Source organism: Taeniopygia guttata, chromosome 11 (genome assembly GCF_048771995.1).
Source record: "Taeniopygia guttata chromosome 11, bTaeGut7.mat, whole genome shotgun sequence".
NCBI lineage: Eukaryota > Metazoa > Chordata > Aves > Passeriformes > Estrildidae > Taeniopygia > Taeniopygia guttata.
This window is the reverse complement of record NC_133036.1, coordinates 11,514,991-11,542,650: the sequence shown is the minus strand read 5'-3', so window position 1 is coordinate 11,542,650 and position 27,660 is coordinate 11,514,991. Positions and strand designations below refer to the sequence as shown.

Below are 27,660 nucleotides of genomic sequence, written 5' to 3'. Positions count from 1 at the left end.
CCTGGGGAGAAAGACACCCCAGGACGGGGGGCATGGGCACTGCCCCTGCATGGGTGACACTGCAGCTGTGCCATAGGTTCCACACTGCAGTGGGCAAGGGAGGACAGGGCTGGGGAGGGGTCATTGCTGGGCTGGGGACAGCACCGACCTCCAGGGCACAAAGTGACACAGAGCCTGGAACATCTAAAAAAACCAAATCCTTTATTAAAACTGACCCAGCTCCCATCCCCTTGTCCGCAGTACCACACGCCATCATTCCATACCTTAAAAAATAGATAACAACCACAAAAATGCAGGCGAGGAAGTGAGGGGGCTGCGCTGGGGTGGGGGGGGCACGGCAGGGGGATCCCCCAAGGCACAGAAGCAGCAATAAGGCGGGACAGCAGCGGGCTGGGGGTCCCTAATCGTCCTCCTCGCCGCCGCCGTAGAGCTCGGCCAGCTTGCGGAAGCGGCCGCCCCAGTCGTTGAGGTAGTCGTAGTCCTGGTCGCCGTCGGAGGCAGAGGAGTTGAGGGAGCTGAGCGAGGTGGCCTCCGAGCCGCTGCCCTCGTAGTCGAACACCAGCAGCGAGTCGTAGGGGGGGGCCGTGGGGTCCGTGTCGGCCGCCTTCAGGTTCTGGGGGAGCAGAGGGCTCAGCACCCGTGTCCCCTGCGCTGGTGAGGCAGGGACACGTCACCCCCGAGGCTCCCCGGGGCAGGACTCACCTCGTCAATGAAGTTCCCGATCTCGTCGGGGTTGGCGGGACGGGGCCGGTACTGGGGGACCGCCATGAGCGGGGGAGCCACGTCATTGCGGATCACCTCGGGCCGGGCGTCCAGCCCCCGGTGCAGCTGGCTCAGGTCGTAGTTCTGGGGACACACACAGAAATGGAGAGGGGCAGTCAGGTTGCTCACGCTGTCACCAGGTCCCTGACCCCCACACCCACCTGGTCCTCCTCGCCGCCACCTTCCTCCCCGTAGTAGAAGATGTTGTCCCTTGTGTCATCTTCAGGCAGCAGCAGCGGCTCCTTTGTCACCTTCCTCCTCCTCACGAAGAGCAGCAGCAGCAGCAGAAGGACTGGAGGGAAAGGTGCCATCAGGAGGAGCGTGTGTCCCCCACTGTGCCCAGCTCTGGGGTGTCCCCACAGCCCCAGGGTCCCCACTCACGCAGCAGGGCCAGCAGCGCGCCCAGGGCGGCCAGGACAAAGGGCAGGGCGGTGACAGGCTGGGACCTCTGGGGACAGCCCTGTGCCTGCCCCTCGCAGGCGCAGACCCGCGCGGTGACAATGGTCACTTGGGCTCTGCCCGGCTGGTCCAGCAGCCGCAGGTACACGCTGTAGGTGTCCGGCTCCAGCGGTGCCACCAGCTGCAGTGTCACCGTGTCACCTAGGTGAGATTGTGGGCTCACGGAAAACGCACCAGGAATGCAGCCGTGGCACAGCTGCCTCTGCCAAGGACCCCCCACATGATGTTCAGCCCCCTGCAGTACCTGTGTCCCCCACCTCCACAGCCCAGCTGTCCCCCGAGCCGTGGGTGAGCTCGGCGCGGAAGGGGCCGGTGTTGGGGGGCAGGTCCCGGTCGGTGACAGTGAGGAGCTGGGGCTGGGGACTGCGCTGGCACACTGTGATGTCCCGTGGCTCGGCCTCAGGGCCGTTGTCGTTCACATCGAGCAGGGTGAGGAGCAGCGTGCCCGTGCCCGTGGCCGGCGGTGAGCCTGGGGGGGACAGTTCTGGAGGGGGGATCCCAACCCAGGCCTCTCATGGGGACATGGGGACAGGAGGAGCCTCAAAACCAAGGCTTTCCCAGGGCCAGAAACTCTCTGGGCAAGGGTGGGAACAGCAAGGAGTGATGCTGGAAGGGGCAGTCCCAAACCCAGGATCCTCAGGGAGCTGGGGTTCCCCGGGCAGGGTGGGGCCAGGCAGCCCCATGCTGGAGCTGGGATGTGTTTCCTGGCGATGGCAGCACATGCCCCTCACGAGGGAGGAGGAACAAGGGCCCTTTCATGTCCCTCACCATCATCCACGGCCAGCAGCACAGCTATGTAGGTGCTGTTCTTGACGAAGGGGGACTCGCGGTCCAGGTGGTCCCGTGCGGTCACCAGGCCATTCTCGGGGTGCACGGCCAGCCAGCCCGCCGGGTCGTGCCCCACCAGGTACCTGGGGGGCACAGGGAGCTGCTGCTATGGCCAGGGGCGGCAGAGACCCCCCAAACCACCACTCCAACCCTGTCCCCGCTCACTTGATCCTCTGGCCCTGTGCCTTGTCAGGGTCCTGGGCCGTGCAGGCCGTGAGGGTCTGCCCCGGGGGCACATCCTCTGACACCGTGGCCAGCTGCACGGGCGGCACGAACTCCGGGGCCTCATTGACATCCTCCACAGTGACAGTCACCGTAGCGGTGGCCATCGGCAGCTTCACGACGAAGGGGACCTCGTTGGCCACTGCCACGTGGAGCACGAACTGCTGCTTGGCCTCATAGTCCAGACCCTGGGAGAGGGGGAGACACAGGCAGTGACAGTGGGACGGGCGGGACTCTCCGTGGGCAGCACGGGGGACGTGGGATGACAAAGACCTTGGCAGTGCGCAGGATGCCCTCGTTGGTGGCGGGGTCGGTGCTGATGGCAAAGGCACCGCCGTCGTTGCCGCGCAGGATGGAGTAGGCGGCTCGCCACGCCGGCGTGCCGGGCTCGTCCAGGTCGGTGACAGCCAGCCAGGCCACCTCCCGCCCCGCCACGTTCTCCGGCACGGCCGCCTCGTACTGCGGGCGAGGGGCACCATCAGCACCACGGCCCAGCGGGCACCAGGGAGAATCACACCAGTGGGGTGCCCACGTTACCGTTTTGGGGTCAAACTCGGGGGCGTTGTCATTGACATCAGCGATCTCGATGACCGCCAGCGCCGTGGTGGTCAGTCCCTCTCCATCCAGGTCAGCTGCCTGCACGGTCAGTGTGTACTCCCGCACGCGCTGCGGGGGACAGACAGACAGACAGACAGACAGACAGACAGACACTGTGTCAGGCCCTGCTTGGGGCTGGGGCTCTGCCCCACAGTGCTGCAGACCCACCTCCCGGTCGAGCCCGCTGGCAATCACGCTGAGGGTGCCGGTGGCCCGGTTGACAGTGAACATTTGGGGATGGGGCTCCCGTGGCTCCTGGCTGAGGATGGAGTAGGCGATGACACCGTTGTAGGTCTCCACTGCATCGTCCGCGTCCGTGGCTGTCACCTGCATGATGGAGGTGCCTGGGGATGTGGGTGTGCAGGTGAGTGGGATGCTGGGGGGCACAGTGCCGAGGCTGTGCCCAAGGAATGCAGCTGGTGGGATGCAGAGTTCCCCAAGGCACGGGGTCCTACCTGGCAGAGCTCCCTCTGACACAGAGCCCCTGAACACCTCCTGTGTGAACTGGGGCTTGTTGTCATTCTGGTCCGTCACGGTCACGATGATCTCCATCGGCTCCTCCACTGGCTTCCCGTTCTCAGACACAGCGTGGGAGAAGAGCTGCGGGGCGGGGCGTGAGTGGGGGGCCTGGCACAGCACCCCAACATCCCCCTGGTGTCCCCAGGCGAGGACCTACGTGGTACTTGTCGATGTGCTCGCGGTCCAGCGGCTGAGTCACTTTCATCCAGCCCGACTCCTTCTCGATGGTGAAGATGCCCTCGGGAGGGGCGTCCGCTCCCTGCCCTGTGATGCTGTAGAAGATCTTGGTGTCTCTGTCCCTGTTGGATTTGATCTGGGAGGAGACACAGACCAAGGGGATGGGGTCAGTGTCCCCCACCCCACCACACGCTGCCCAGCGCAGTGGGGATGCACCCCCAGCACCCACCCCCAAAGCCTGAGCAGTGTCGTACCTGAACCAGCTTTTTGGGGAAGGGGCCCCTCTCATTTTCAGGAACCTTGATGGGGGGGATCACCCAATCCCTCTTCTGCCTCCTGAGAACGGCACGAGCCCCGGGCAGCAACTGTGGGATGGGGGTGGGTGAGGGCACAGCCGGCTGGGGGAGCCGGGGGTGGGGGATATGTGGCGCAGCGTTACCTGCGGGGAGCGCCGGCTCTCTGCGGGCACTGGGGCAGGGTCTGGCTGGCCGGCGACATATCGGGGAGAAGCAGCATCTCGGGGGGGTACAGCGAGCGCCCTGCCCACCCCCGGTAGCCGCACGGGGCCCCCGTCCTCCCGCACCCCGACATCGGGCTCCTCCGTCCTGTATGGCCCCGCGCAGCCTCCGGAGCTCCCTGCGAGGGTGAGGGGTCAGGGCTGTGGGGGGAACCTCTCCCCGACACCCCCGAGCCGCAGCCACCGGCTCCAGGACCCTGCAGTCCCCCAGAGTCCCGGGGCGGAGTGAGCCGGGGGACGGGAGAAGAGGGGGAGAGGACCCCGGGAGCGGCGCAGGGAGCACCGGCGCCGTACGGGAGCAGTTTCGGTGGAAGTTTCGGCTTTGTCTCACAGACGATGGGAAATTCCTGCGCGGGCAGAGCCCTGCCCCAGCCCCCTCCCGGTGTGTCACCCCCTCGGGGCTCCCAACCCCCCGTGGCCGATCATCGGGCACTGACTCTCCCTCCCCCGCCTCCCCCGCCGCATCCCTCGTGCTGGACACAGCCCCGGCTCCGCACCCCCGGGGAAGGATTAGGGGATTAGCGGAGCTGAGCCAGCTCCGGGCGGCCGTGGGCCCGGGGGGGCTGCGGAAGGCGTGGGATGGGGCAGGGAGGGCTGTGCCCCACGGCTGCTCCGCACCGGAGGGACCGAGCACCGGAGGGACCGAGCCCGAGGGCGACGGCGGGGCCGTGCGGGGAGCAGCAACCGTGCCCCGAGGGCAGCACCGGGGCCCCTCCCAGTCGCGATGGCCGCGATAAAGAACTTTAATAGGGCTGGAGGGGCATCAGGCGCCCTGGCAAGCTGGGCACGGGGAGCCCGGGGAAACCCCCAACCCCCGCCATGGGCAGCCCCCAGCCCCGCTCCAGCTGTGGCACGGTTGCTGTTCCCTCCGAAGGGCCAGGCGGCACAGGGGGTACCCCACCATGTCCATGGAGGGCACCGTGCCCGCTGGGTGCGAGGCGGAGCCGCTCGGTCGGTGCCGGGGCCATGTGCTGCCCACGGACGGGGGTCGCGGTGGCACGGCCAGAGCCCGCCTGTGCCCGCAGCAGGGGCCTGGCAGCGCCCACCTCCAGTCCTGGCAGGCTCAGCTGATGGAAAAGGGATGTGAAACGGGATGTGGTGTCCACAGCAGGCAGAGGTCGGGGCCCCTCCCTAGCACTTACCGCCAAGGAGAGCTCGCAGCGCTCCCGCGGCCATTAGATCAGCGCTGCTCCGGCCGCCTTCCCGGGCAGCCCCAATCCCCCGGGAGCCGCCGAGCGGAGAGGGCAACGGGCCCGGGCCGAGCTCCGGCAGCGGGCCAAGAGCTGGCAGCAGCAAACCCTGCCCAGCCTCAGGCCGGCCAGAGCCCGCACCCCACAGCCGGAGAAGGGCGGCCCTCGGGCACCCAGCCCCACTGCCAGCCCGGCGCCGGCCGCCCACCCTGCGGGGACCCAGCCCTGCTGGCAGCGGGCACCCCACGGCTGGGCCAAAGGCGATGGCATCAGCCGCTGCCAGCCCAGTGAGACCAGACGGGCACCGCCGGCCCCACGGGGCACCGCCAGCCCCACGGGGCACCGCCAGCCCCACGGGGCACCGCCGGCCCCACGGCCGAGCCCCACAGCCCGGGGGGGAAGCACAGCCCTGGAGCACAGGACCCCCGCCAGCCCCATGGCGCACCCCACGGCCGCGGACCCCCGCCAGCCCCACGGCCGAGGCGCTGCGAGCCCCTCCCGAAAAGCAGCGGCCGCAGCACCGGAGGAAAAGCGATCCCGATCCCGGCAGTGAGGGAGGCCCCGCCGCCCCCCCGGCGCTCGGAGCCGCGGTGCCGGTCCCGATGGCGGCCGCAGCCCGTCCCCGAGGGGTTCCGGGGGTCCCGGTGCCGCCGCGCCCCGACGGTGTGAGTTACCTGGAGCGGGGAGCGGCCCGCGGCGCAGCCCCGGGAGGACGCACGGCGGGGCCGGGGAGAGGGCGGCCGCCGGCAGGAGCGGCGAGAGGAGGAGGAGGATGAAGATGGAGAGCGGGCAGAGCCCGGAGCGCGGCCCCCGCATGGCCCGTCCGTTGCCGCCGCCGCCGCCGCCTCTCCGGTCGCCGCCCGCCGCGTCCCGCCCCGCTCCGCCCCGCACCGCCCCAGGTGAGGCGGTGGCCGCGCAGGTACCGCCCCGCCCGGAGAGCGGCCCCAGCGCGCCCCAGGCGTTCCTTGGCAATGCCCTGGACCCCTCAATTACCCCCGGGATCCTCCTACCGGGCGTTCACCCCCTACAACACCCCCGGCAACCCCCGTTACACCGCGGTACCTCTGGAAACCACCGGCAACCCCCGATGCAACACCCGATACCAGCCGGGCATGCCCGGTATTCCCCTGATCCCTACGGCGATCCCCAGTACCCCATGTTACCTCCCAGGCACCCACCCGTCAAGATCCAGGCACAGCCCGGTACCGCTCGGGCACCGGCCGGTACCGGAACCTTCAATACCCTCCGGGCACACCCGGCACCCCTCTGAAATCCTCCTGTCAATCCGCAATACCTCCCGGGAACCTTGGGGCACCGCCTGGTGGAACGCCCTGGCAACCCTCGGCGATCCGCGACACCTCCCTGGTCACCCCTGTCGGGCACCTCCCCGCTCCGAGCCCGTCGGCATCGCCCTGGAGCCCCCTGGCATCCCCGGTAGGGCCCGGCAATCTCCGGGCACCGGGCACCGGGCACCCCCGGTCTGTCAATGCCGCCCCTCTGTGCCCCCGTCCCCCGCCGCTGCCCCCCAGCCCCCAGCGCAGCCCGGTGGATCCGCCCGCGCATCCCGGTGTCTCCAGGCTCCTTCGTGGTCCCGCCGTTTGTCCCTCCCGGTGTTCCCGTGGCACCTCCCACCACCGCCCCAAGCAGGAGCAGCCCCCCTCCCCATTCCTCCCCCTTTGCCGCCTGTGGGTGCACTGGAACTCTCGGGGGGCTGTGTGTGCCCCCAGCCCCACTGCAGTGGGGTTCCCATGGCCACGAGGGACAGCCCCGGGGAGCTCCTGCACTCCATGTCCCCCAGCCTGGAGCAGCATCTCGTGTGCTGGGTCCCCCCGCGGGGCTGGCAGCTCTGGAAAGCCGGTCCTGCTCTCCTGGCCAAGGTCACTGAGCCACAGGGATGTTCCCAGCTGGCAGCTGGGGGGAGCAGCCAGGGCAGCTGCAGCCATGGCACCCTGCAGCTTCACCCTCCTCCTCCTCCTCCTGCTGCTGCTGGGACCATCGCAGTGGGGCCGGGGGTGCTGCATGGCCATCCCCCGGGGGGTTCCGGGCAAAGCCTCGTCCCCCCGTGGCCCTGCAGCCCCGCTCTCCATCCCCCAGGACATGCTGATCTTCCCGGAGCACGGACACAAGAGGGACTGGGTCATCCCCCCCATCAACTGCCCTGAGAATGAGCGGGGGCCCTTCCCCAAGAAGCTGGTGCAGGTACGTGTCCCCACGGGAACCAGGCAGGGTCCAGGGGTGTCCCAAGAGTGCTGGGACACGTCTCCACCCGCTTATTCCTGCCCCGCTGCCAGATCAAATCCAACAAGGACAAGGAGACCAAGGTTTTCTACAGCATCACGGGGCAGGGAGCGGATACCATCCCCGTGGGTGTCTTCATCATCGAGCGGGAGACGGGGTGGCTGGAGGTGACAAAACCCCTGGACCGGGAGGAGAAGGATAAATACGTGGTGAGTGAGGGGGCGTCTGTGGCGGGACGGGGACAGTCCTGGGGACTGCACACACACTGACCGTGCCCTCGCAGCTCTACTCCCACGCCGTGTCGGCCAACGGGCAGCCCGTGGAAGACCCCATGGAGATCATCATCACCGTCACTGACCAGAACGACACCGGCCCGTCTTCCCGCGGGCAGTTTTCCATGGTTCTGTGCTGGAGGGAGCTGAGCCAGGAGGGACCCCTGCCACCCCTGGCAGGCAGCACTGCAGGGCTGTGTGACAGGTCAGCAATAACCACCTGCTCCAGGCACATCCGTGCTGCAGGTGCTGGCCACCGACGCGGACGACGCCGTGAGCTTCGACAATGGCGTTGTGAGCTATTCCATCCTGAGCCAGGGGCCAGAGGAGCCCAGCCTGGGATGGTCACCATCAACAGCAGCTCTGGGCTGGTCTCCGTGGCTGTGCCGGGGCTGGTGGCAGAGGTAAGGCCCGGACTGAGCCCCCACCGAGCTCATCCCCCAATTTTGATGGGTGACACGGCCTTTTGCCACAGGCGGTCCCTGAATACACGCTGGAGCTCCATGCTGCTGGCCTGGGGGGATCTGGGCTGTGAGCCGCCGCCACCGCCCACATCGGGGTGCAGGTGAGGGGCTGAGCCCCCCAGTGCCCGGGCAGGGCGAGGCTGCGGCAGCACCGACGCGCTCCAGGTGCTTTCCATGGTGGGAGGTTGTCGGAATCTGTGGGTATTGGTGATTCCGAGATTGTAGAAAGTCTCTGTCTGTCAGCCCCGCTGCCAAAGCAGAAGCCATAATTGGTCTGTGCTGTTTCAAGGTTGTTTATTCTGTTTATCTCTAACATGTTCTGCTGCCCTGCCGCAGCTCTGTCCTGCAGGGCAGCGTGTGGGGCTCTGCCCTCAGTGGGATGGTACAAACATTAAATACCACAAACTACCTGTGCTGGATTTACAATCACGTGCCAATATCTGTCACCTACGTTGGACAGTGTGTCCCCAGCCTGAACCAACAGAAAAATGCCAACACCACAGTGAAACATGGAGGGCATGAAGAAGGAGAAAAAGGACAAGACACACCCAATTCCTCCATCTTGTCCCCTCTGAACCCCTAATCTAGAAACCTAAAATTTTACCTTTGCACCCGTGTCACACTTAATTATTACTCTTATCAAACACTCAGAGCTGGTAATTCATCCTGTGAGATTGAAAACTCCTCTCCATGGACAGAGATCACAGCCAGTGTCTCTGGGGGCTCTGTCCAGGGGGGTTCCTGACCCCTGCCAGGGTCCCAGGGCAGCCGGAGGGAAGCCCTGGATTCCCACAGGAGGTGAGACGGGGATGGCAGCTGTGCCTCGGCTCCTCCTGGCCCGGTGTGCCAGCTTCCCACCGGGCTCTGGGCCGCGAGCCTCGGGGCCACAGCGCCACTGGAGTGTGGGTGCCAGCGCCCGTGCCAGCTCAGCCCAGCCGGGGAGGAGCACCCGGTTCTGCGGGAGCCCCGTGCCAGGATAGCGGCACCCAGCCACGCCAGCCCCACGGGGAGAGGCCGTGGTGCCAGTGAGGGAGGCCGGGATGGCGTTTTGTGTGGGGTCACCCACCACAGGTCCCTGGCCGAGTGGGACAGAGCACAGCCAGGTAAGCTCGCCGGGGTGCTCTGTGGTGTTGGGTTGGTGTGGGGCTGGCAGCGGGAGCTGGTCTGGCTCCAAGGACGCTGCCTGGTCCTGCCGGCTGCTGACACAGCCCCGAATCGTGCTCCATCCCAGCCTGGGAGCTCCAGGAGAAGAAGGGCCTGGCTGCCCCCAGCACCAGCAGTGCTGACCTTGACACCAAACAGCTCCGGAGAGCTGGGCAGGGTCAATGTCCACCTTCCCGTGATGCTGAGGGCAGGGATGGGGCTGCTGGGACAGGGCTGCTGGGACAGGGCTGCTGGGACAGGGCTGCCTCCTCGCTGGGTCCAGGCTGGCTGCTGTGCTGAGGCCCACCAGGACAGGCAGGAGAGCAGGGAGCACGGTTCAGGTGAGCACAGAGCCCTGCATCCCAGTGGGAACCAGCTGGCACCCACGCACCGTGGCTGCGGTGCCTGGGGCTGAGCAGCGTGGCATCACGTGGAAGGACGTGGCTTTCATATCCCAGCTCTGGGGAAGAGTGAAGTGCAGGGGCTTGGCTGCAGCGCAAGAAGGCAGACGGTGCTGCCAGGACAGGTCCCAGCCCTGCTTCCCCCTCTGCCACAGGCTGAGGGCATGGCTGAGGTGGGCAAGGGCACTCTGACCACCCACGTGCTGAACACGGCCACGGGGCTGCCGGCAGCCGGCCTCACCATCCGCCTGGCCCGGCTGCAGGAGCCAGGGCCGCAGTGGACGGAGCTGGCACAGAGGTAGGAGAGCTGTTGGCACCTCTGGGTGGTAGGAGTGGGGCAGGGACACTGCTGCCAGCGCTCTGTGAGCTTGGCCAAAGGCTCCTGGCACAACTGGCTGCCCAGCCTTCACCTGGGGTTTGTTTGCTGGTGGCAGGGCTGGTGCTTGGGGGTCTGGCCAGGGCAGGTCTGGGGGTGGGGCAGGGCTGTGTTTTGGGGTACAGCAGGACTGCCTCGGTCCGGTTTCAGGCACACGGATGCAGATGGGCGCTGCCAGCCCCTCCTGGCACCAGAACAGGCCAAGGCTGGCACCTACAAGCTGCACTTTGAGACAGCTGAGTACTGGCAGGGACTGGGGCACAGCAGCTTCTACCCCTTCGTGGAGGTACGGAGTGTGGGGAGACTGGGACGGGTGACACAGCACGTCTGAGGGCTGGGGCCAGGCTCAAGGGGCTGCACTCCCCAGGCCTCGCTATGGCAGGGGGATTCCCACTGCTGTCCCCTCACTCTCCCTCAGGTCATCTTCATCATCACTGACCCCACACAGAAGCTCCACGTCCCGCTGCTGATCAGCCCCTACTCCTACACCACATACCGGGGCAGTTAGAAGGGCACAGCCTTCCCCTGGGGACGCAGGAATGACGCCACCGATGCCATTAAAAACTCCAAACAGCACCGTTTGTCTCAAAAAATCTCCTTCCACTTTTGTGGGAACAGAGGTGGCCCCAGGTGGCCTGGTGGGGTGGGTGAGATGCCTGGAGCCCTCCAGCTGCGGTCCCCCTTGGGAGGAGAGGCTCCTGAAGATGCTCACTGGGGTCTGTTTAAAGACACGGAGCAGGAAAAGAGCACAGCCCCACTAGCAGTGTGCCAGTGGGACCCTCAGTGCTGCCAGCATCAGGTGGGCACTGAAATGAGTCCAGCAGGGCCCTGCCCCAGTTCCTGCCCCGGGAAGGGGAAGGACAGTGGCTGGAAGCCCAGGTTGTCCAGGGGGATGCCAAAGGCTGTCAGCTTTGCCTTGAAGGTCTGCAGCATGTCGTTGTGTGCCTGTGAGGAAAGGGTCCCTGTCAGCCCCTCTGTCAGCAGAGGAGAGCTCCCTGCACCCCCAGGCTCATCTCCAACCCTGAGCCATGGAATCACAGAATCGTTTGGGTTGGAAATGCCTCTAAGCTCACCGAGTCCAACGGGTCCCCCCGCAGCGCCAAGGCTGGCACTGACCCCTGTCCCCAAGTGCCACATCCACATGGCTCTTAAACCTGTCCAGGATTCCTCCCCGCCCCTACCTTGCAGACTCTGGCCAGCTGGAGCTGCAGGTCCTGGATGGTGGCATTCTTGGAACTGAGCACGTCCTGCAAGGGGAGACTGGGATGAGGCTGCACTGCCCAGCCCTGGGGACACGCTGAGGCTGCACTGCCCAGCCCTGGGGACACGCTGGCCGTGCCACCAGCGGGTGTGGCGTGGCAGAGCACACGGAGGAGCTGCAGCGCCCAGCACGGCCTGGCAGGTGGCCACCACCCTGCCCCCTCTGAGTGGCAGTGCCAGGGACAGCCAGCCCCGGGCAGGGACGGGGATGAACAGCACAGCCATCCCGGTCTGCCCCGCCGCGTGGGGAGTGCCGGCAGCACCTGCTCCAGCAGCACCGCCCTGCACCGCGGGAATTACAGGGAGCCAGGCTCCCCTAGGCAGCTGAGAGGAGGAATTCAGGGACCCCAGCAGCTGCAGCAGAGCCCGACGCCAGTGATGCCATGCCAGGAATGTGTTTTCCTTCCACCTGCTGGGAGGTGACACATCCGCTGCCTGTCCCATAGGTCTGGTATGCATCCCAGAGCACCCCAGAGCTTCCCTGACTGCCCCTGCAGCAGGGACCTGGCTGGGGACAAGCAAGAGGGCACCAGGTGGCGGAGCCCTCGCTTCCTGTGTCTGTGCCCAACCCGCAGCGAGCCTCCCTGGCTCCAGCTGCGGCAGGAATGTGGGTCTCCAGGCTCTCTGCAGAGGTATTTTTAGCCCGGCAGACACCGCAGAGCCCCAGGATCCTGTCTGCGCTGTCCCCATGGCCAAGCGAGGCTCACCAGGTGCAGCCCCCGCCACACACAGCCTCTGGGTGCCACTGGACCCGCTGGCAGCCAGCAGGCTGTGTGGCAGTGCCATGGAGCCTGCGGCCATGCTCCTCAAAACAGGCCCCACCTGAGGGACAGATCGGTGCCAAACCCCGACACCCACGCGCTCCGCTCTCGAGGCAGAGCCGAGCGCCCCACGGCACCACACGTGGCCCTGGAAGTGCTGGGAACCAGTGACGTGCCCCCTACAGCCATGGAGGATGGGGACTGGTGCTTTCCAGGGGCAGCGAGCACCCCACAGTGGGCTCTGCCCCCCAAATCCAGCCCTCGCCGGGCCCCAGTACCTCCAGCTTCTGCGAGACCAAGGAGAGAGCGCTGGGGTCGAGGTTGGAGGCTGCAAGGACCTCGCTGAGCTCCACCTCCTTCTGCTCCAGGAGGGTGAGGAGTCCCTGCAACTTCCGCTCCAGGAGCAGGTTCTTGAACCCCGTTTTTTGCTGCACCTCGTTAATGGCTATAGTGAACTTCTGATAGAGGTCGTCTCGCTCTTCCTGGACCTGCTCCGGGAGGCAGCACAGTGTCACAGCCCCCTCGGGACCCCAGGGGACACGGGGGCCCACACAGTGGTGTAGAGCACAAAACTGGTCCAGCAGCTCGGCCACAGGGAAGGCAGGTGCTGCACCACAGCTTCCCCCTTCCCTCCCCCCCTCCATGGTGCAGCACCTGCGCTTCTCCCTCCTCCTCCTCCTCCCCTGCAGGCATGGAATGCCCCCATGGCTCCCTGCAGCACTCACTCAGACCCCAGCGAGGGCCCCCAGCACACAGGGGTCTCTCCTCTCAGCCCCACAGCTGGCAGCAGTCCTTGGCTCACAGCTAGTTAATAAGTGTCCTAATTAGGACACAGTCTCTCCTCCAAAGCCTATTTCTGAACGCTCTGAATCTGGCGCTGTCTTAATGATGGATTGTTAATGAGGCCTCGGATCAATGTTCATATTCCTGGGGATTTCTACGAGTTGCAAATGAGCTCTCTCCTGCCTCAGAAGATTTATCTGGGTTAGTGGGGGGAGCACGGCTCTGCAGGGCTCTTCCCCAGCACCCCAGCACGGGAGGGAGCGACCCTGGCACAGGGCAGGAGGGCCCGTGGCAATGCCCCCTGTGCCAGCTCTGCCCCACGCAGCCCCAGCAGCCCGGGGCCCCATGCAGCGTGCATGATTGCTCAGCAAAGGACAAGGCCAGGCCTGTCTGCTGACCGTGGGAGAGGCTGGAGCAGCTCTGCTGGGAGCAGCGGTTCTCACCCGACTCTGGATTAGCTTTGCAAAGCCCTGGGCTAAGCACAGCCTCTGCTAAGCCCCACGCCCTGTCCTCTGCAGAGAGGGTTTGGAAAGGTTTGGAGAGGGAATGGGATGCACAGTTCTGCCTGCAGGTCTCACCTTACTGAACCGCTGCTCCAGCACCTCGTGTTCCCACTGAAGGTCCTTCAGTTCCTTCTGGGTGATTTTCAGATGGGCTTTGGAGTTCTGTGAATGGGAAGGGAGGGTTAAAGAGCACAGGATTGTCTGGGAAGTGTTGGAGATGTGTTCTGGGAAGGGAGGAGAGTGAGCAGCAGAGAGAAAACCAGGCAGCACTCACACCAAACGCCCTGCAGTGGGGCTGATCTCCCTTCCAGTCTCTCTTTGGACCCCCACCTGAGATCCCACAAATACACAGTAAGCAGAGCACGACTTGCTTTGCCCAGCAATCACAGCACACCAAGTGGCAGAGGTGAGTGTTTTCGCTCCAGGAACGAGCCCATGAAAGGACAGGGCTAGCCACTGACCATCAGGGCCTCCTTGTCCCTGTAGTAGTGAACCAGCTTCTTCTGCAGCTCAGCCACCAGCCCCTGGGCCTCCTGCAGCGGCTCTGCCAGCCCCTTGTTCTCTCGCAGCACGTCTGCCTTCTCCTTCTCCAGGACAGCCTCCTTCTTCTTCAGCTCTTCCACCTGCTCCTGCTCTTGGGAACACCAGTGCTGGCTCATGGAGCTGCCCAGCCCCTTGGAGTGCCCCACACCCTCCAGATACCCTCCCCACTCGTGTGCCAGGGTGCAGGCCACCAGCAGCACCCACACTGGCACCTGGGCACTGCCAGACCCAGCTGACACCCTGGCAGGAGCAGTGCCTGGGTGAGGGGTGACACAGGGACGGGCAGTACCTTCAGCAGCTTGATGAGTGTCAGGTTTTTGGCGGTGATATCGTTGTAGTAGTTCTTGATGGCACCAAAAGCCCCCTCATGGTTCCCCATCAGCTCGCTGATCTGGGTGTTCTTCCTCTCCTCCAGCTCGTGGATGTCTGTCTTCCTGCGCAGGTCCATCTCATCCCGCAGCGCCTGCATCTTCCTGGTGTACTTGGCCTCCATCTCTGGGGGGAAATTGTCAGAGCTGGGGAAGAACTGGCTGAAACTGGGGAGGAAAACTGACCAGAATGGGGAAGGGAGAAAAAACAGCCAAAACTGAGGGAATACTTGCCAAAACTGTGTGGGTTGGGACCAGCTGGAATTGGGAGGGAAAAACAGCCGGAACTGAAGGGCAAACTAGACTGATCTGGGGAGGAAAACCACCTGGAACTTGTGGGGAAAACTGGCCAGAACCTCGAGTGGGGGAGATCAGCCAAAAGGGGTGGGAAGCTGATCAGAAGTGGGAGGGAAAAATGGCCAGAACAGGGACAAGAAAAATGGCCAGGCCTGGAGAGAACCTGCCCCCATGTGCTCAAGGTGCTGCTTGGGAACCAGAAGGAGCTCTCCCTGTCGTGCTCCTGTGGGATCTGCCTCATGCCCTCACCTTTGGTCTGCAGCTCAAAGTTGCTGCGTAGCTGGGCCATCTCCTCCTCATGTTTCTGTGAGGAAGAAACTCCGTGTTGGAAGAAGCAACCAAATCCCAAGCCAGCCCATGCCCAGGGATTCCCCCCTGCTGTTTGGGAAAGGATTCTGATCCCATGTTGGTGCAAACAGTGGCTTGTGGGTTCTCCAGCTGCTCTCACAGCTTCCCACTGTGGGAGAGGGGTCACCCAGGAATCCCTTCTCCCCATTCCAGCACCAGAAATCCCATCTCACCCCACGGAGAGTCAGGGAGGCAAGATCCCCCTCCTGCTCCCACGCTGGGGATGAGGCACCTCACGGGAGGCTCCAGCCCAGCCAGGGACATACCAGGCAGAGGTTTGTAATGGCTGCCTCATTGGCCAACTCCTGCTCCTTCAGCCTTATGTTCAAGGAGCGCTTCTCTTTCCACAGCTCCTGCTCCTGGTCCCAGTGATCTTTCTGGGCCCGCCTCAGGGACAGGACTCCCTCCGCCTTCAGCTCCGTCAGGTTCTCCTGCTGCTCGTGCAGCAGGTGCTTCACCTTCTGCTTGTACACCTAAGGACAGAGACAGGGCGAGGGGCTCAGCAGGAGTCACCAGGGATGCTGGTGAGACCTTCCTGAATCACATCCTGCCCAGCTCCTCCTCCCCTCATCCTCAGAGCTGCCCAGGGCTCACCTGCAGCCCTCCAGCCCCACCTTGATCTCCAGCTGGTGCCGCTCCTCCGCCTCCTCCAGCTCGCGGTCCCGGTTCCGCAGCTCCGCCTTCCTCTCCTCCAGCTCGCGGCGGGTGATCTCCCAGTAGCTCTGGATCCTGTGACACTCCAGCTGGAAGGAGCTCCGCTCCTGCCGCTCCCGCTCCAGCTCCTGCCGGAGACGCGCCGTGTGCTCCAGCAGCTGCGGAGGCAAGGGAGGGAAGGGAAGGGAAGGGGGCAGGAGGCCTTGGACAGCGCCCTTGGACACTCCGCGCCCCAAACCCGCAGGACGTGGTGGCTGTCACCCGTGTGGAGCTGGGCAGGTCCCTGACTAACCCAGCAGCTTCTGGAAAAGCAGTCACAAACCCTCATCTGCCCGGGATGGGGCTCTGCCTGGCAGGGTCCACTAACAGCACTCTGTTCTTGGAATAAAATGAGAGAGACTCCATTTTCTTCATGTGGGAAAAGCCCAGTCTTTATTCACATAACTCATTTTATACTGTTTTCACACATCTCATGTGCAATATCTACTAGTGGTAGTTTTCTTACCACTTTATAGGTCAGAAGGTGATTTGTGTGTACCTGCTAAGGTTCAGGTTGTTTACATTTTTCTTTGTGGGTTGTCATGGAATAGATCTAATGTTTATGCCAGTGCACTTATTTTTCACCCAAGAATAGGTTGTTATGTTAGCAAACTATTCATTCCGAGTTTGTTCTTGCATGGGAACTCGCAAGTACTAGCTGCACTTAGAAGAAGTGACAGGCTAACCTTTAGCTTAACAGAGCAGGCCTGGTTTTATGAGGCCTTTCTTTTATAATTCTTCTACCTGACCCAACACTCAGGTGCTTAGATACGTCTGGCTCATGGAATTGTTTGGGTTGGAAAAGCCTCTAAAATCAAGTTTAACTGTTCCTCCAGCAGGTCCCCAAGTGCCACATCCACATGACTCCTAAATTCCTCCAGGGATGGGGACTGCACCCCTGCCCTAGGCAGCCTGGGCCAGGGCTGGACAACCTTTTCCAGGAGGAAATTTTCCCAATATCCAACTTCAACCCTGGCCCAGGCTGAGGCTGTTCCCTCTCCTCCTGTCCCTGTTCCCAGAACAGAGCCCGACCCCCTTGGCTGTCCCCTCCTGGCAGGAGCTGTGCAGAGCCACAGGGTCCCCCTGGAACCTCCTTTCCTCCAGGCTGAGCCCCCCAAGCTCCCTCAGCCCCACCTTGTGCTCGGGACCCTTCCCAAGCTTCACTCCCTTCTCTGGAGCTGCTCCAGCCCCTCTTATTGTCCTGAGGGGCTCCAAGACTCCAGGTCCCGCCGGGTGTCCCCAGAGCCGGGCCAGGTCCCGCCGGGTGTCCCGAGCTGTCCCCGCCCGTCCTCCCCGGGCACCGCTCACCTCCTCCCGGCTCATGTCCTCCGGGGCCAGGCCATCCACCACCGCTGGGCCTCTGCCCGCTTTCCCTGCTTTCTTTTTGGGTGCCTGAGGACAGAAAGCCAAGCACAGCAGGTGAAGGAGTGAGGAGGAACCGTGCACGCCCCGAGCCGGCCCCGGAGCATCCCGGTTCTCACGGCACCGACGGGGACAACGGCGACACGGAGCCGGGAGCGGCCTGTGAGAGACTCCGTGCCACTGCCGACCCAGCTCCGTGAAGCCCTGGGCACGAAACACCGGTACCCAAAGGAACGCCTGAGCGGCATCACCGCAGCACCGGGCACGGCACCGGGCGGCTCCGTACCGGGAGCGGGCCGGCACAGGACGGGGCTCTCAGACATCGGAGCGCGGGGCTCCACCGCCCTTCCCCGCCTGCACAGCCCGGCTGCCGGAGCCCGCAGCTCTCCCCCCGGCCCCGGTTCTCCCCCCGGGCCCGGTTCTCCCCCCGGGCCCGGCCCGGCTCCGCTCTCACCATGGCGGCGGCGCCGGCGTCTCCGGGCAACGGACGGCAGGTCCCGCGAGAGAACGGCGAGATCTCGCGAGAGCGGCGCCGGGTGAAGACACGCCCCCTAGCAACGCCACGCTCCGCCCTGGCAACGGGGGCGGGGCAGAGAGACCGGAGGGGACCGGGAGGGACCGTGAGGGACCGGGAGGGACCGGGAGGGGACACCGGGAGGGGACACCGGGACGGGACACCGGGAGGGGACACCGGGAGGGGACACCGGGACGGGACACCGGGGAGAAGCGGGAGCACATCGCGAGGACCGGGCGGGAAGAAAGCGGCGAGGGGCGGTGTGAGGGAACGGGGCGACCGAGGGAACCGAGCGGTTTGGGGGGAACCGGGAGGGAGGAGGAGTTCGGGGAGCACTGGAGGGACAAACCCAGGGGGTCCCGTTGTGCCCGGCCCCGGCTCCTCCACCCCCGCGCCCACCGCTGTGACCGGGGCTGTCCCCACAGCTGCGGTCCCCCGGCTCAGCTCCCGCATCCCCCGGTCCCCGTGCGCCCCCCCGGCTCTTCCCGGTCCCCTCCGCGCCCTCTCTTGTCCCCCCGGTGCTCCCGCCCCTCGGCTCCGCCCATCCCGGTGTCCCCGCCCCCGGTGTCCCCGCCCCCGCCGCGGCGGGCAGGACCGTGCGGGCTGCGGGCTGGCACCGGGCCCGCCCAGCACCGGACCGGCACCGGCACCGGCACCGGCATCAGCCCCGAGCCCGGCCCATGGCGGCTCCGGCAGCGGTGGCCGCCGGAGGTGAGGGCAGCGAGCAGAGCGGGAGGCTCGGACCGGCACGCCCATCCCCGTGGAACCGGGCCGGGCCCCGCGGGGCGGGCGGGGAGATGCGGGGCGGGGGTGCCACGGGGGGCGCAAAGGGGCGCAAAGGGGGCGCGGGGCCGGGCTGGGGGTGCCCGGCTGCAGGGGAGGGGGATTGGGGGGGCGGGGCGGGACATCGCGGGGGTTCTGTGCAGGGAGAGTCGGGGATGGAGGGAGAGAGCAGCGGGGTACCCAGGGAATGTGGGGGGCACGGGGGTGCTCAGGGGTCGGGGGAGCTCTGGAGCGCCCCGGGGGCTTGGGGGGCAGCGGGATGCTGCAGGAGGTGGGGGTGCAGTGCGGTGACCGGGGGGACAGTGGGGTGGCACCGGGGACTCGGGCTTGCCACGGGGTGCCCGGGCAATGTGGGGGTACAATGGGGTGCCCGGGGGTGTAGAGGAGCAGTAGGGTGCTCGCAGGACACGCGGGCACTCTGGGGTGCCCAGGGGCCCTGGGGAGCAGCGGGGTGCCCCGCAGCCATCCCGCACAGCGGCGGCAGTGCCGGTGTGCGGCGGGGCTCGGGGACCGGGAGGGGGCCCCGAATTCTGGGGGGGCCGCACCTGGCGGCAGAGGCGGTGCCGGGGCTGCCCCCCTGCACGCCCGTCCCTCCCGCGTGTGGCCCGCCAGCACGGGGCAGCCCCGGTGGCGGCACCGGGGGAGCGGCGGGACACCGGGCCCGTGGGGGGGACAGTGCCGCTGGGGCGGGCTGCGGCCGCCGTGGGGTGCCCGGGGCCGTGGGGTGCCGGTACCGGCGGCTGCCCGGCTCTGCGGTTGCCGTGAGTCAGCACACGGCGTGCGGGGGAGATGCCTGATCCGGCCCCGCTCCCGCCAGGCAGCCGGTGAGCCCAGGCCGGAGCGGGCGGCGCGGCCGGTGACACTGCCGGTGGCACGGCCGGTGACACTGCCGGTGACACTGCCGGTGGCACGGCCGGTGGCGCGGCGGGACCATGCAGGCGGAGGCCAGAGCGGAATTCTGCAGCCGGGACCAGCGCCCTGGTGGGTGGGGGCGTGTGCGGTGTGCGGGCAGGGGCCGCGCTCCTCACGGTGACACGGCACGGCGGCACCCACCGGGGCCGGGCACCGCGCGGGCACGGCGGCGGGAGCGGGCAAGAGCGGGCAGCCCCCGTGCCCGCCCCGGGGGGATCTGCTCTGCTCTGGGGTGCGATGAGGAGCCCATTTCCCGGCCCGGGGGAGCCACCGTGAGCGCGGGGTGCCCGATCCGGTACCGGGGCAGAGGGCTGCTGCTGCCCCGCTGCTTCCCCGCCGATGTCCCGCCGATGTCCCGCAGCTCCGCCTGCCAGCAGCAGGAAAATCCCTCTCCCCGTTGGGTTGGAGGTCTCTGAGCGTGCCCCGCTGCCACCATCCTGCTGGGAGGGGGGCGATGCCCACCCCTGTGCCGTGTCACCCGGTAGCTCAGCGGTGGCACGGCTCGGTGGTGGCACCGGGGCACCGGCAGTGGCGGGGACAGGGTGCTGCTGTGTCCCCCGCGCTGCCCTGGGCACACAGAGCCTCCTGCCAGCCCCGGTGCCCGCTCGGCCCCGAGACACGGCTGTGCCCCCGCTGAGTGCCACAGGGCTGTGCCACCACCGTGTGCCACGGCCGCCGTGTCCCTCCGGCCCCTGGCGGGGACAGTCCCGGCACAATCCGCCCTTGTCCGCCCCGCACAGCCTGCGCTTTGTCTCGCCGACACAAAGGGGCTGCGCGGGGAGGGGGCGCGGGGCGGGGGCTGCCAGTTCCGACACGAGGGGCTCGGGCAGCTCTGCCCGTCCCCCCGCTCCTCCCCGGGGCTCCTGCTGTCCCCCGCCCCTTGCTGGGCACCCCGCGGGCGCCGGGGGCCCCAAAAGGAGCCGCCCTCAGTGACACGGAAGGTGCTGATGTGGCAGAGCTTGGCAAGGAGCCGCTGGTCCCGGAGCGCCCCGCAGGGACCCCCACGCACGGGCCGGCCCAGGAGACCCCCCGAGTCCCCGCGGAGGAGCAGGGGGGCATCCCCATCCCCAGCGCCGGCCTGCTGCAGGTCACCGAGCGCCGACGTGAGTGAGGCCCCGAGCTGGGGTCCCTGCCTGTCCCCGCCGTCCCTGCCCGTGCCTGAGATCCCCCGCTTTGTCCCTGGGATGTCTCCTGCCCACAGCATCACCTGCCTGTCCCCAGCACCTCGGGTCTGCTCCGCGGTTTCCTGCCCATCCCCGAGTGTCCTCTGCCGGCCCTCGGGGTGTCCTGCCTGTCCCCAGTCTTCTGCCATCCCCTAGGGTCCCCTGCTAGCCCCCAGCCAGTCACGGTCGCCCCTCAAGTCCCTCTATGAGGGGTCCCCCCGCCCCAGCTCTCCAAGGAGCAGACCCCCGCCTCCCCAGTGGGGCCAGCGGTGGGTGCCCAGCCTGTGGCCGGTGCCCAGCCTGTGGCCGGTGCCCGCAGAGCCCCTGAGCAGCGTGTCCTCGCTGGAGGTGCACTTCGACCTGCTGGACCTGACGGAGCTGACGGATATGTCGGACCAGGAGCTGGCCGAGGTCTTCGCCGACTCCGACGAGGAGAACGCGGCCGGAGAGCCGCCCGGCGGTGAGCGGGGCTCCGGGGCCGCCGGTCCCGGCCTGTCCGCCCGTGCCGGTGCCCCGCTGACCGCCGCCCCCCCGGCCGTGCGTCCCGCAGGGCTGCAGCCGCCGGCGGCGCCCCGGGCCGGGTACCTGCGCTCGCCCTCCTGGACCCGCGCTCGGGAGCAGGGCCGCGACAAGAAGCACCTGAGTGACCCCGAGCTGCCGCCGGGACCCCCGGGACCCCCGGACGCCTTCCTGCCCGCCGAGCGCCCGCGGGAGCCGTAGGGACCAAACCCGCCGGGGAGACCGGGACACGCCGGTGCTGGTCCCGTCGGTACCGATGGAGCCCGTCCCCGGGCGCAGGACTCCCGTTAGCCCGCCCGGAGGGCAGAGGCGGCCCCAGCCCCGCGGCGGGGACGTACCGGGCTGCCCTCAGCCGGTGGCCCGCGGTCCCGGGGGGAAACCGGGCCGGCCCCCGGGAGCGGCACGGCCGTGGTTGCCGGGAGCGGCGGATGGGGCAGGACGGGACGGGTCGCACGGCTCAGCGCGGCCCGATGGAGCGCGGCCGGTGCCGGTGCCCGCCCGGTTCTGATGTAGCAGTGCTGTGATCCGGTAAAACCGACCGACCGACCCACCGCCGGCCTCTGCCCGTCTGCGCCGCCGCGTGGGAGAGCGGGAGGATTTGGGGGCACGGAACACCTTGGGAAGGGGGATGCCCGGCCCCACCGGGTACCGGGGCAGCGTGGCCGCGGCCACTCTCGATGGACGGGACACCGGCACATCCCCGACAAGCCCCGGGCCGGCTCGGTGCCGGTGCTCGCCCCCGGCAGCCCCAACCTCGGCGGGGGCTCCCGAGCTGCCACCCCCGCGCATTCGCACATCCTGCCCGTGGCCCCGGTGCCCCCGTGCCCCCGGTGCCCCCGGCGCCGCCCGAAGCAGGGACACGAGTGCCGGGTTGCGCAGAGAGGCTCGTTAATGCTACAGGAACCACCGGGGAGAAGGGGAGGCGGCGGCTGCACCCCGCGCCCGGTCCAGCCCGGGGAGGATCCCGCAGCATCCCCGCCGGGGCTCGGGCCCGGTAACGGGGGTGCCGTGGGCTGGGGAGGGACCAGAGTCCGGTATCGTGTGTGGGAGGGACTCGGTCCCATCCCGGTGCCGGGCTGAGCGCCTGTCACTGTCACTGTCACTGTCACTGCAGGACAGGGCAGCGCCAGCCCCGGCCCGCAGCCCGGTTCCAGGCAGGGACGGCAGGAGCCGCCGTGGGGCCTTTCCCGGATCCCAGTTAACCCCATCCTGGCCGCTCCGGTGGGGCTCTCCGTGCTCCCGGCAATGGCTGGGGACCAGCAGCGGTTCCCTCCCGGCAGCGCTGCCACGTCCATGAGCAGAGGATCCCAGAACCGGGGCCACCCCAGTCCCCAAACCACCACCGGGCTGATTGTGTCCATCCCAGGGCCCCGTGGAGGGTGGGGGGCGGTGCTGGGCCTGAGACCCCACAATGGGGCCAGACCCCCTCAAGGTTCCACCTCCGTGCCGGAGTCCTGGAACAAGGATTGCTTCCGCAGGCTCAGCCGGGCGCACCGGGGGCAGGTGGTGGAGTTGTCGTAGTAGCAGTCCCTGGAGAGGGTGGGGACAGTGTCGGGTCACCCCCTGCCACCCCCAGGTCCCCACATCCCGCCCCAGCGTGTCAGTACCTGTGGAAGACGGCAGAGCAGTCGGCGCAGACCGAGGTGTGGCTGTCGAAGGGGAAGAGCACGTCGCCCTCCCGGCACAGCTCACAGACGAAGCCCTTGGCCTGGCATCGCTGGGGGAGCAGCAGCAGGTGACCACGGTGACCCCACGGGGGTCTCTCCACGGCTCTGCCCCCCAGCACGGCCTCACCTCGCAGTCCAGCTTGATGTGCTTGGCAAAGAGCGTGTGGATCTCGGTGAGGGAGCAGCCGAGGCGCCCGGCCTCGATGTCCATCAGGTCCTGCAGCGAGTACATCTCATCGTTCTCCACAAAGTGCTGCCGGTCCTGCAGCTGGGGGCAAACGGGGCACTGGGACTGCCACTGCTGTGGGACTGCCACTGCTGTGGGACTGCCACTGCTGTGTGACCGTCACCAAGGTGTGACCATCACCAAGGTGTGACCATCACCAAGGTGTGACCACCACCACTGTGTGACTGCTACTGCTGTATGACTGTCGCTGCTGTGTGACCCACTGCTGTGTGACCCACTGCTGTGTGACCCACTGCTGTGTGACCCACCACTGTGTGACTGCCACTGCTGTGTGACCATCACCAAGGTGTGACCATCACCAAGGTGTGACCATCACCAAGGTGTGACCACCACCGCTGTGTGACAGTCACTGCTGTGTGACTGCCACTGCTGTGTGACCCACCACTGTGTGACCGTCACTGCTGTATAACTGCCACCACTGTCTGACTGTCCCCACGGTGTGACCATCGCCAAGGTGTGACCACCACCGCTGAGTGACTGTCACCACGGTGTGGCCACCACTGCCATGCCTGGCCCTGGCCCCCAGCCTGACCTGCAGCAGCAGCCGTGCCTCCATCGCCTCCTTGCAGGTGATGAAGTAGGGCTTCATCAGCAGGATGTCCTGGCGCAGCTTCTGCGGGGGACACGGGGGGAGAGGTGGGAATGGGGACAGGAACGGGGACAGGAACGGGTGTAGGGGCAGGGATGAGACAAGGACAGCACAAAGGGCAGGGGCAGGATGGGGACAAGGCATAGTGTGAGAATGGGACAGGATGGGGATGGGAATGGGAATGGGGACAGGGATGGCATGGAAATACAGCAATGGGGACAGGAATGGGAACAGAGGTGAGGACAGGAATAGGACCATAGGGAAAAGGACAATGGTAGGGGCAGGATGAAGATGAGGATGAGGATGAGGACAGGGTTGTTAATAGGATGGAGACAGGAGCACGACAAGAAAAAGACCAGATTGTGTCTTTCTTCACCCCTCTTACAGTCTGGGCACCCTCTGCCCCAAACTGCCCACCCCACCTTGTTTCCTCTCTGTGGGACCCAGTGGGTGCCACTGGAGTCCCCCCCTCCTGCTCACTGCACAGGCCCTCTGTGGTGTCCCCTGCCCTTGTGGGGTGTCCTCCCCACAGGCAGCACTCACCCGGATCTCCACCAGCTCCTCCACGTAGTTGAAGAGCAGAGGGTTGATCTCCCGCAGCTTCAGCACCGGCCGTGACACCATCAGTGCCAGGTACCTCATGCTGCACCGTGACACCTGCCAACGCCACCAGGGCCACCGTCAGCACCTGCCAGCCCTGCTGCCACCACCCACAGACCCCTGCTGGGGACACAGCCCTGGGACACGGCCCTGGGACACGGCCCTGGGGACACCGCCCTGGGGACATGGCTTCCCCTCAAGTGATCTTTGCCCAGCAACCCCCACAACCAGGGACGTGGCCCCCATGACAAGGGGTGTTGTCCCCCAGGTGACATTACACAAGGCCATGGTCCCCAGGGACATGCAAGACCAAGGATGGGATCCCCCAAGTGACCTCGACCAAGGGACATGTCCCCAGGGACCCCCATGACAAAGGACACAGCTCCCAAGTCACCTCTACCCACGGATGCACCTCCCAGGGACCCCCATGAACAAGGGCATGGCCCCCCAGCTGGCCTCCACCCAGGGCCACTGTCCCAAGGGACTCTCGTGACACCCCAGGGTGCCCCTACCCCACGCCAGGGGCACCTTGCGGGGCTCAAAGTCCCAGTTGTGGATGGCACGGGCGGGCACCACGGCCAGGTCGTTCCAGTGGCAGCTGGAGCAGTAGTAGAGGCCGGTGTAGTCGCACTGCCGGGCCTCGCTGGGCACCCCCCCTGTGGTGGCACAGGGCTGGCATGGGGCTGCCCCTGGCACCGCCCTGCTCCCTGCTCAGCCCACACCCTGTGCGTGCCCCAGACACGCCCAGCAACACCTGGGGACACCCCAATGTCACCTTCCCCAGATCCCCAGAACTCCCAGCCCGCACAGCCCAAACCTTCAGCTCCACCAGCCTCACAGAGCCCCCCAAGGGAGCTCAGCCCCACAAGCTCCCACCTCCCCTCATCCTCACAACCCTTCAGTCCCACAGAGCTTCATGAACCCCCCAGCCCTACACCCCCCAAACCCCACAGAGCTCTCAGCTCCCCCCAGCCCCTGCAGCCCCCAGCCCTGGTTTCCTGGAGCCCCCCAGAGCCCCCCAGCCCTCCCCAGCCCCCAGGAGCAGCTCACGGAGGGAGATGGGGGCCCGGCACTCGGCACAGCGGTAGTCCTGGCTGTCCAGGCCGCTCTCGGGGCAGATGCTGAGCTGGTACTCGGCCTGGTGGCTCACCTGGGCACGCACACACGGCCGGCTCACCAGCGGCAGGCACTTGCTGTGGCACCGGTAGCAGCAGCCTGGGGGCACAGCCGGGGTCAGCGTGGGGATGGGGCAAACAGGGACGTGGAGGGCGTGGCCCAGACCCACCTGTGCAGGTGTACCAGGTCTGGATCAGCCCCCAGATGATGGTGCTGCACTTGTCACACATCTGCTTGACGCTCTTGCTCTTCTCCTTGTAGAAACGATGCTCCAGGACCACCCGGATGTTGGGCTCATCCTCACCAGGGTCCTGCAGGGGGAAAGGGGGCTCGGAGAACTAAAGAATCATGGAATGGCTCGGGTTGAACCTTAAAGGTCATCCCATTCCATCCCCTGCCGCGGGTGGGGACACCTTCCACCATCCCAGCTTGCTCCAAGGCCTGTCCAACCTTGCAGGGATGGGTGTCAGCACGGAGCCCCAGCCACAGAGCCCCTGTGGCCCCAGCCCCACCTTCAGCTCCTGCAGCTTGAGGCGGAGGTGGATGAGGCGGACCACGGCGTCCTTCTGCCGCTCCGAGTGCTCGGGCAGCGCCAGGATCACCCGCTTGCACTCCTCGATGGCGCGGCGCAGCTGCGCCACGTCCGACGCCAGGATCAGCCCCTGCCGGCACGCCACGGGAGGAGGAGGAGGGTGAGCCGGGCCCCCCATGTGCCCCCAACCCCACCACACCCTCCCCACTCACCACGGGCCGGGAGAAGTGGTCCTCGGCCAGCCCCAGGTCCAGGGCGCCCTCGGGGTCCCCCGGGGTGGGATCCGGCTGCTGGGCTGAAAAGGGGGGTCTCAGGGGGCTGAACCCACCCCCAGAACTGGGGGTACCATGGGTGGGATGGGGAGTGGGGTGGGGGAGCAGCAGCCACCTGGGGCAGGGGATTCTCCATCGGGGCGCTCCGGCTGCTCGGGGCTCTTGTTGAAGGGGTTCAGGTGGGCCTGGCGGAAGCGGGCCAGCCGCTCGTCCGATGCCATTGCCACCGGCCTGCTGGGCAAAGGGCACTGCCTGGGTTAGCCCAGCGCTGGCAGCGGCACCAGCACTGCCAGCCTGGCATCGACAGCCCGGCACTGCCACTGCCACCATCACCGGCATCCTGAATACCAGCACCGCTACCCTAAAAATACCTTCACCAGCACCCCAAATACCATCACCAGCACCCTGATACCAGCACCCAAATACCATCACCGGCACCCTGATACCATCACTGGCACCCCGATAGCAGCACCAGCACCACAAATACCAGCACCAGCATCCCAATACCATCACCAGCACCCCAATACCAGCACCAGCACCCCAAAACCAGCACCAGCATCCCACACACCATCACCAGCACCCTAAATACCATCACCAGCACCCTAAATACCATCACCAGCACCACAAATACCATCACCAGCACCCCAATACCAGCACCAGCATCCCAATACCATCACCAGCATCCCAAATACCATCACCAGCACCCCAATACCAGCACCAGCATCCCAAATACCATCACCCCGTCACAGGCACGTGCACTGTGTCACCAGCACAGTCACCCCATCACAGGCACCAATAGCACCTCAGCAGCACCGACACTGTCACCAACATCCTGTCATGGCACTGATGTCCCAGCACCGCACTGACATACAAACACCGACACACCGGCACTGGCACCGACACACCGGGCACAAACACCGACACACCGGCACTGGCATTCTGTCACAAGCACCAACAGCCCAGCACCGTCCCTGACACCTCGGTGCTGCCACCACACCCCGTCTCCGTTCCCGTCCCTGTCCCCGTCTCCGTCCCCGCGGACGGACGCGTCTCTCCGCCTCCCACGCCCGGGCCCCCGCCCTGCCCCGCCGCACCTCCCGCTTCGGCCCACGGGCAGCACGTACCGGTACCGTGCACCCATCCCGGCCCCCGAGGGTCCCGCTGTCCCCCCCGGTCCCCCCCGGTCCCCTCCGGTCCCCGCGGCCCCGCCGCGCTCACCGCCGCGCGAAGCCCCGCCCTCAACAGGCCACGCCCCCAACAGGCCACGCCCCCCGCGCCTGCGCGCTGCTGCCCTCTGCCGGCCGGCAGACCGCACTGCGCCCGGGCGGGGCCGCACCGGGACAGCGGCACCGGGACAGCGGCACCGGGACAGCGGCACCGGGACAGCGGCACCGGGACACCGGCACCGGGACAGCGGCACCGGGACAGCGGCACCGGGACACCGGCACCGGGACAGCGGCACCGTGACAGACACCGGCACCGGGACAGCGGCACCGGGACATCGGCACCGGGACAGACACCGGCACCGGGACACCGGCACCGGGACACCCGCCCCGGGACAGCGGCACCGGGACAGCGGCACCGGGACAGACACCGGGACACCGGCACCGGGACACCGGCACCGGGACAGCGGCACCGGGACACCGGCACCGGGACACCGGCA

The 27,660-nt window shown here is 66.8% G+C and overlaps 5 protein-coding genes and 1 pseudogene across 9 annotated transcripts; 3 read left to right on the top strand and 3 right to left on the bottom strand.

Annotated features, from left to right (window-relative positions):
- Window positions 1-182: 182 nt before the first annotated feature.
- Window positions 183-6,150, bottom strand: LOC140684839 (B-cadherin-like). Its single transcript, XM_072934243.1, has 15 exons — window positions 5,946-6,150; window positions 4,004-4,200; window positions 3,819-3,929; window positions 3,545-3,700; window positions 3,324-3,468; window positions 3,037-3,212; window positions 2,809-2,937; window positions 2,545-2,730; window positions 2,215-2,459; window positions 1,990-2,132; window positions 1,466-1,690; window positions 1,144-1,362; window positions 924-1,054; window positions 703-846; window positions 183-613 (listed from the first exon to the last, which is right to left on the bottom strand). The coding sequence occupies exons 1-15, from the start codon at window positions 6,085-6,087 to the stop codon at window positions 401-403; spliced, it is 2,562 nt and encodes an 853-aa protein (XP_072790344.1). The 5' UTR covers window positions 6,088-6,150; the 3' UTR covers window positions 183-400.
- Window positions 6,151-7,260: 1,110 nt separating this feature from the next.
- On the top strand, window positions 7,261-8,190 carry LOC140684890 (cadherin-1-like; annotated as a pseudogene).
- Window positions 8,191-8,833: 643 nt separating this feature from the next.
- LOC115496849 (5-hydroxyisourate hydrolase) lies at window positions 8,834-10,741 on the top strand. 2 transcript variants are annotated; one of them, XM_041718604.2, is made up of 4 exons: window positions 8,834-9,348; window positions 9,945-10,087; window positions 10,316-10,451; window positions 10,584-10,741. In XM_041718604.2, the coding sequence occupies exons 1-4, from the start codon at window positions 9,286-9,288 to the stop codon at window positions 10,671-10,673; spliced, it is 432 nt and encodes a 143-aa protein (XP_041574538.1). In that variant the 5' UTR covers window positions 8,834-9,285; the 3' UTR covers window positions 10,674-10,741. The 2 variants fall into 2 exon arrangements, with proteins under 2 accessions (XP_041574538.1, XP_072790635.1); XM_072934534.1 differs by having other exon boundaries at window positions 8,834-9,729.
- A 3-nt stretch (window positions 10,742-10,744) lies between these two features.
- On the bottom strand, window positions 10,745-17,683 carry GAS8 (growth arrest specific 8). Of its 2 annotated transcripts, none has more exons than XM_030282488.4 (11): window positions 17,538-17,683; window positions 17,030-17,113; window positions 15,643-15,840; window positions 15,295-15,501; window positions 14,930-14,984; window positions 14,305-14,510; window positions 13,934-14,101; window positions 13,548-13,634; window positions 12,465-12,674; window positions 11,347-11,412; window positions 10,745-11,110 (listed from the first exon to the last, which is right to left on the bottom strand). In XM_030282488.4, exons 1-11 carry the CDS (start codon window positions 17,538-17,540, stop codon window positions 10,961-10,963), a joined length of 1,434 nt encoding a protein of 477 aa, XP_030138348.4. In that variant the 5' UTR covers window positions 17,541-17,683; the 3' UTR covers window positions 10,745-10,960. The 2 variants fall into 2 exon arrangements, with proteins under 2 accessions (XP_030138348.4, XP_030138349.4); XM_030282489.4 differs by lacking the exon at window positions 17,538-17,683 and adding an exon at window positions 17,370-17,476.
- A 1,538-nt stretch (window positions 17,684-19,221) lies between these two features.
- On the top strand, window positions 19,222-21,525 carry DBNDD1 (dysbindin domain containing 1). 2 transcript variants are annotated; one of them, XM_030282497.4, is made up of 4 exons: window positions 19,222-19,361; window positions 20,249-20,395; window positions 20,775-20,915; window positions 21,006-21,525. In XM_030282497.4, the coding sequence occupies exons 1-4, from the start codon at window positions 19,313-19,315 to the stop codon at window positions 21,173-21,175; spliced, it is 507 nt and encodes a 168-aa protein (XP_030138357.1). In that variant the 5' UTR covers window positions 19,222-19,312; the 3' UTR covers window positions 21,176-21,525. The 2 variants fall into 2 exon arrangements, with proteins under 2 accessions (XP_030138357.1, XP_072790634.1); XM_072934533.1 differs by having other exon boundaries at window positions 20,775-21,525.
- Window positions 21,526-21,845: 320 nt separating this feature from the next.
- On the bottom strand, window positions 21,846-27,295 carry DEF8 (differentially expressed in FDCP 8 homolog). Of its 2 annotated transcripts, none has more exons than XM_030282494.4 (12): window positions 27,216-27,295; window positions 26,113-26,228; window positions 25,938-26,020; window positions 25,706-25,855; window positions 25,363-25,504; window positions 25,128-25,292; window positions 24,606-24,733; window positions 24,021-24,134; window positions 23,421-23,501; window positions 22,769-22,909; window positions 22,582-22,691; window positions 21,846-22,504 (listed from the first exon to the last, which is right to left on the bottom strand). In XM_030282494.4, the coding sequence occupies exons 2-12, from the start codon at window positions 26,216-26,218 to the stop codon at window positions 22,402-22,404; spliced, it is 1,323 nt and encodes a 440-aa protein (XP_030138354.3). In that variant the 5' UTR covers window positions 26,219-26,228; window positions 27,216-27,295; the 3' UTR covers window positions 21,846-22,401. The 2 variants fall into 2 exon arrangements, with proteins under 2 accessions (XP_030138354.3, XP_041574537.1); XM_041718603.2 differs by having other exon boundaries at window positions 27,122-27,217.
- Between the last annotated feature and the right edge of the window lie 365 nt (window positions 27,296-27,660).

Bases quoted from the DNA above. Each gene is read 5' to 3' on its own strand.
- LOC140684839 (XM_072934243.1), bottom strand. From the start codon at position 6,087: ATGCGGGGGCCGCGCTCCGGGCTCTGCCCGCTCTCCATCTTCATCCTC. The intron at 4,201-5,945 runs GTAACTCACACC...TCACCCTCGCAG, and splicing joins CGGGCCGCTCCCCGCTCCAG to GGAGCTCCGGAGGCTGCGCG. The intron at 1,691-1,989 runs GTGAGGGACATG...TGTCCCCCCCAG, and splicing joins GCTGCTGGCCGTGGATGATG to GCTCACCGCCGGCCACGGGC.
- LOC115496849 (XM_041718604.2), top strand. From the start codon at position 9,286: ATGGCGTTTTGTGTGGGGTCACCCACCACAGGTCCCTGGCCGAGTGGG. The intron at 9,349-9,944 runs GTAAGCTCGCCG...CCTCTGCCACAG, and splicing joins GTGGGACAGAGCACAGCCAG to GCTGAGGGCATGGCTGAGGT. The intron at 10,452-10,583 runs GTACGGAGTGTG...ACTCTCCCTCAG, and splicing joins GCTTCTACCCCTTCGTGGAG to GTCATCTTCATCATCACTGA.
- GAS8 (XM_030282488.4), bottom strand. The intron at 15,502-15,642 runs GTGGGGCTGGAG...CTCTGTCCTTAG, and splicing joins GGCACCAGCTGGAGATCAAG to GTGTACAAGCAGAAGGTGAA. The intron at 14,985-15,294 runs GTATGTCCCTGG...TCTTCCTCACAG, and splicing joins CCATTACAAACCTCTGCCTG to AAACATGAGGAGGAGATGGC.
- DBNDD1 (XM_072934533.1), top strand. From the start codon at position 19,313: ATGCAGGCGGAGGCCAGAGCGGAATTCTGCAGCCGGGACCAGCGCCCT. The intron at 19,362-20,248 runs GTGGGTGGGGGC...CTGATGTGGCAG, and splicing joins CAGCCGGGACCAGCGCCCTG to AGCTTGGCAAGGAGCCGCTG. The intron at 20,396-20,774 runs GTGAGTGAGGCC...CGGTGCCCGCAG, and splicing joins GCAGGTCACCGAGCGCCGAC to AGCCCCTGAGCAGCGTGTCC.
- DEF8 (XM_041718603.2), bottom strand. The intron at 25,505-25,705 runs GTGGGGCTGGGG...TTCCCCCTGCAG, and splicing joins TCAAGCTGCAGGAGCTGAAG to GACCCTGGTGAGGATGAGCC. The intron at 22,910-23,420 runs GTCAGGCTGGGG...GTTTGCCCCCAG, and splicing joins AGGCACGGCTGCTGCTGCAG to CTGCAGGACCGGCAGCACTT.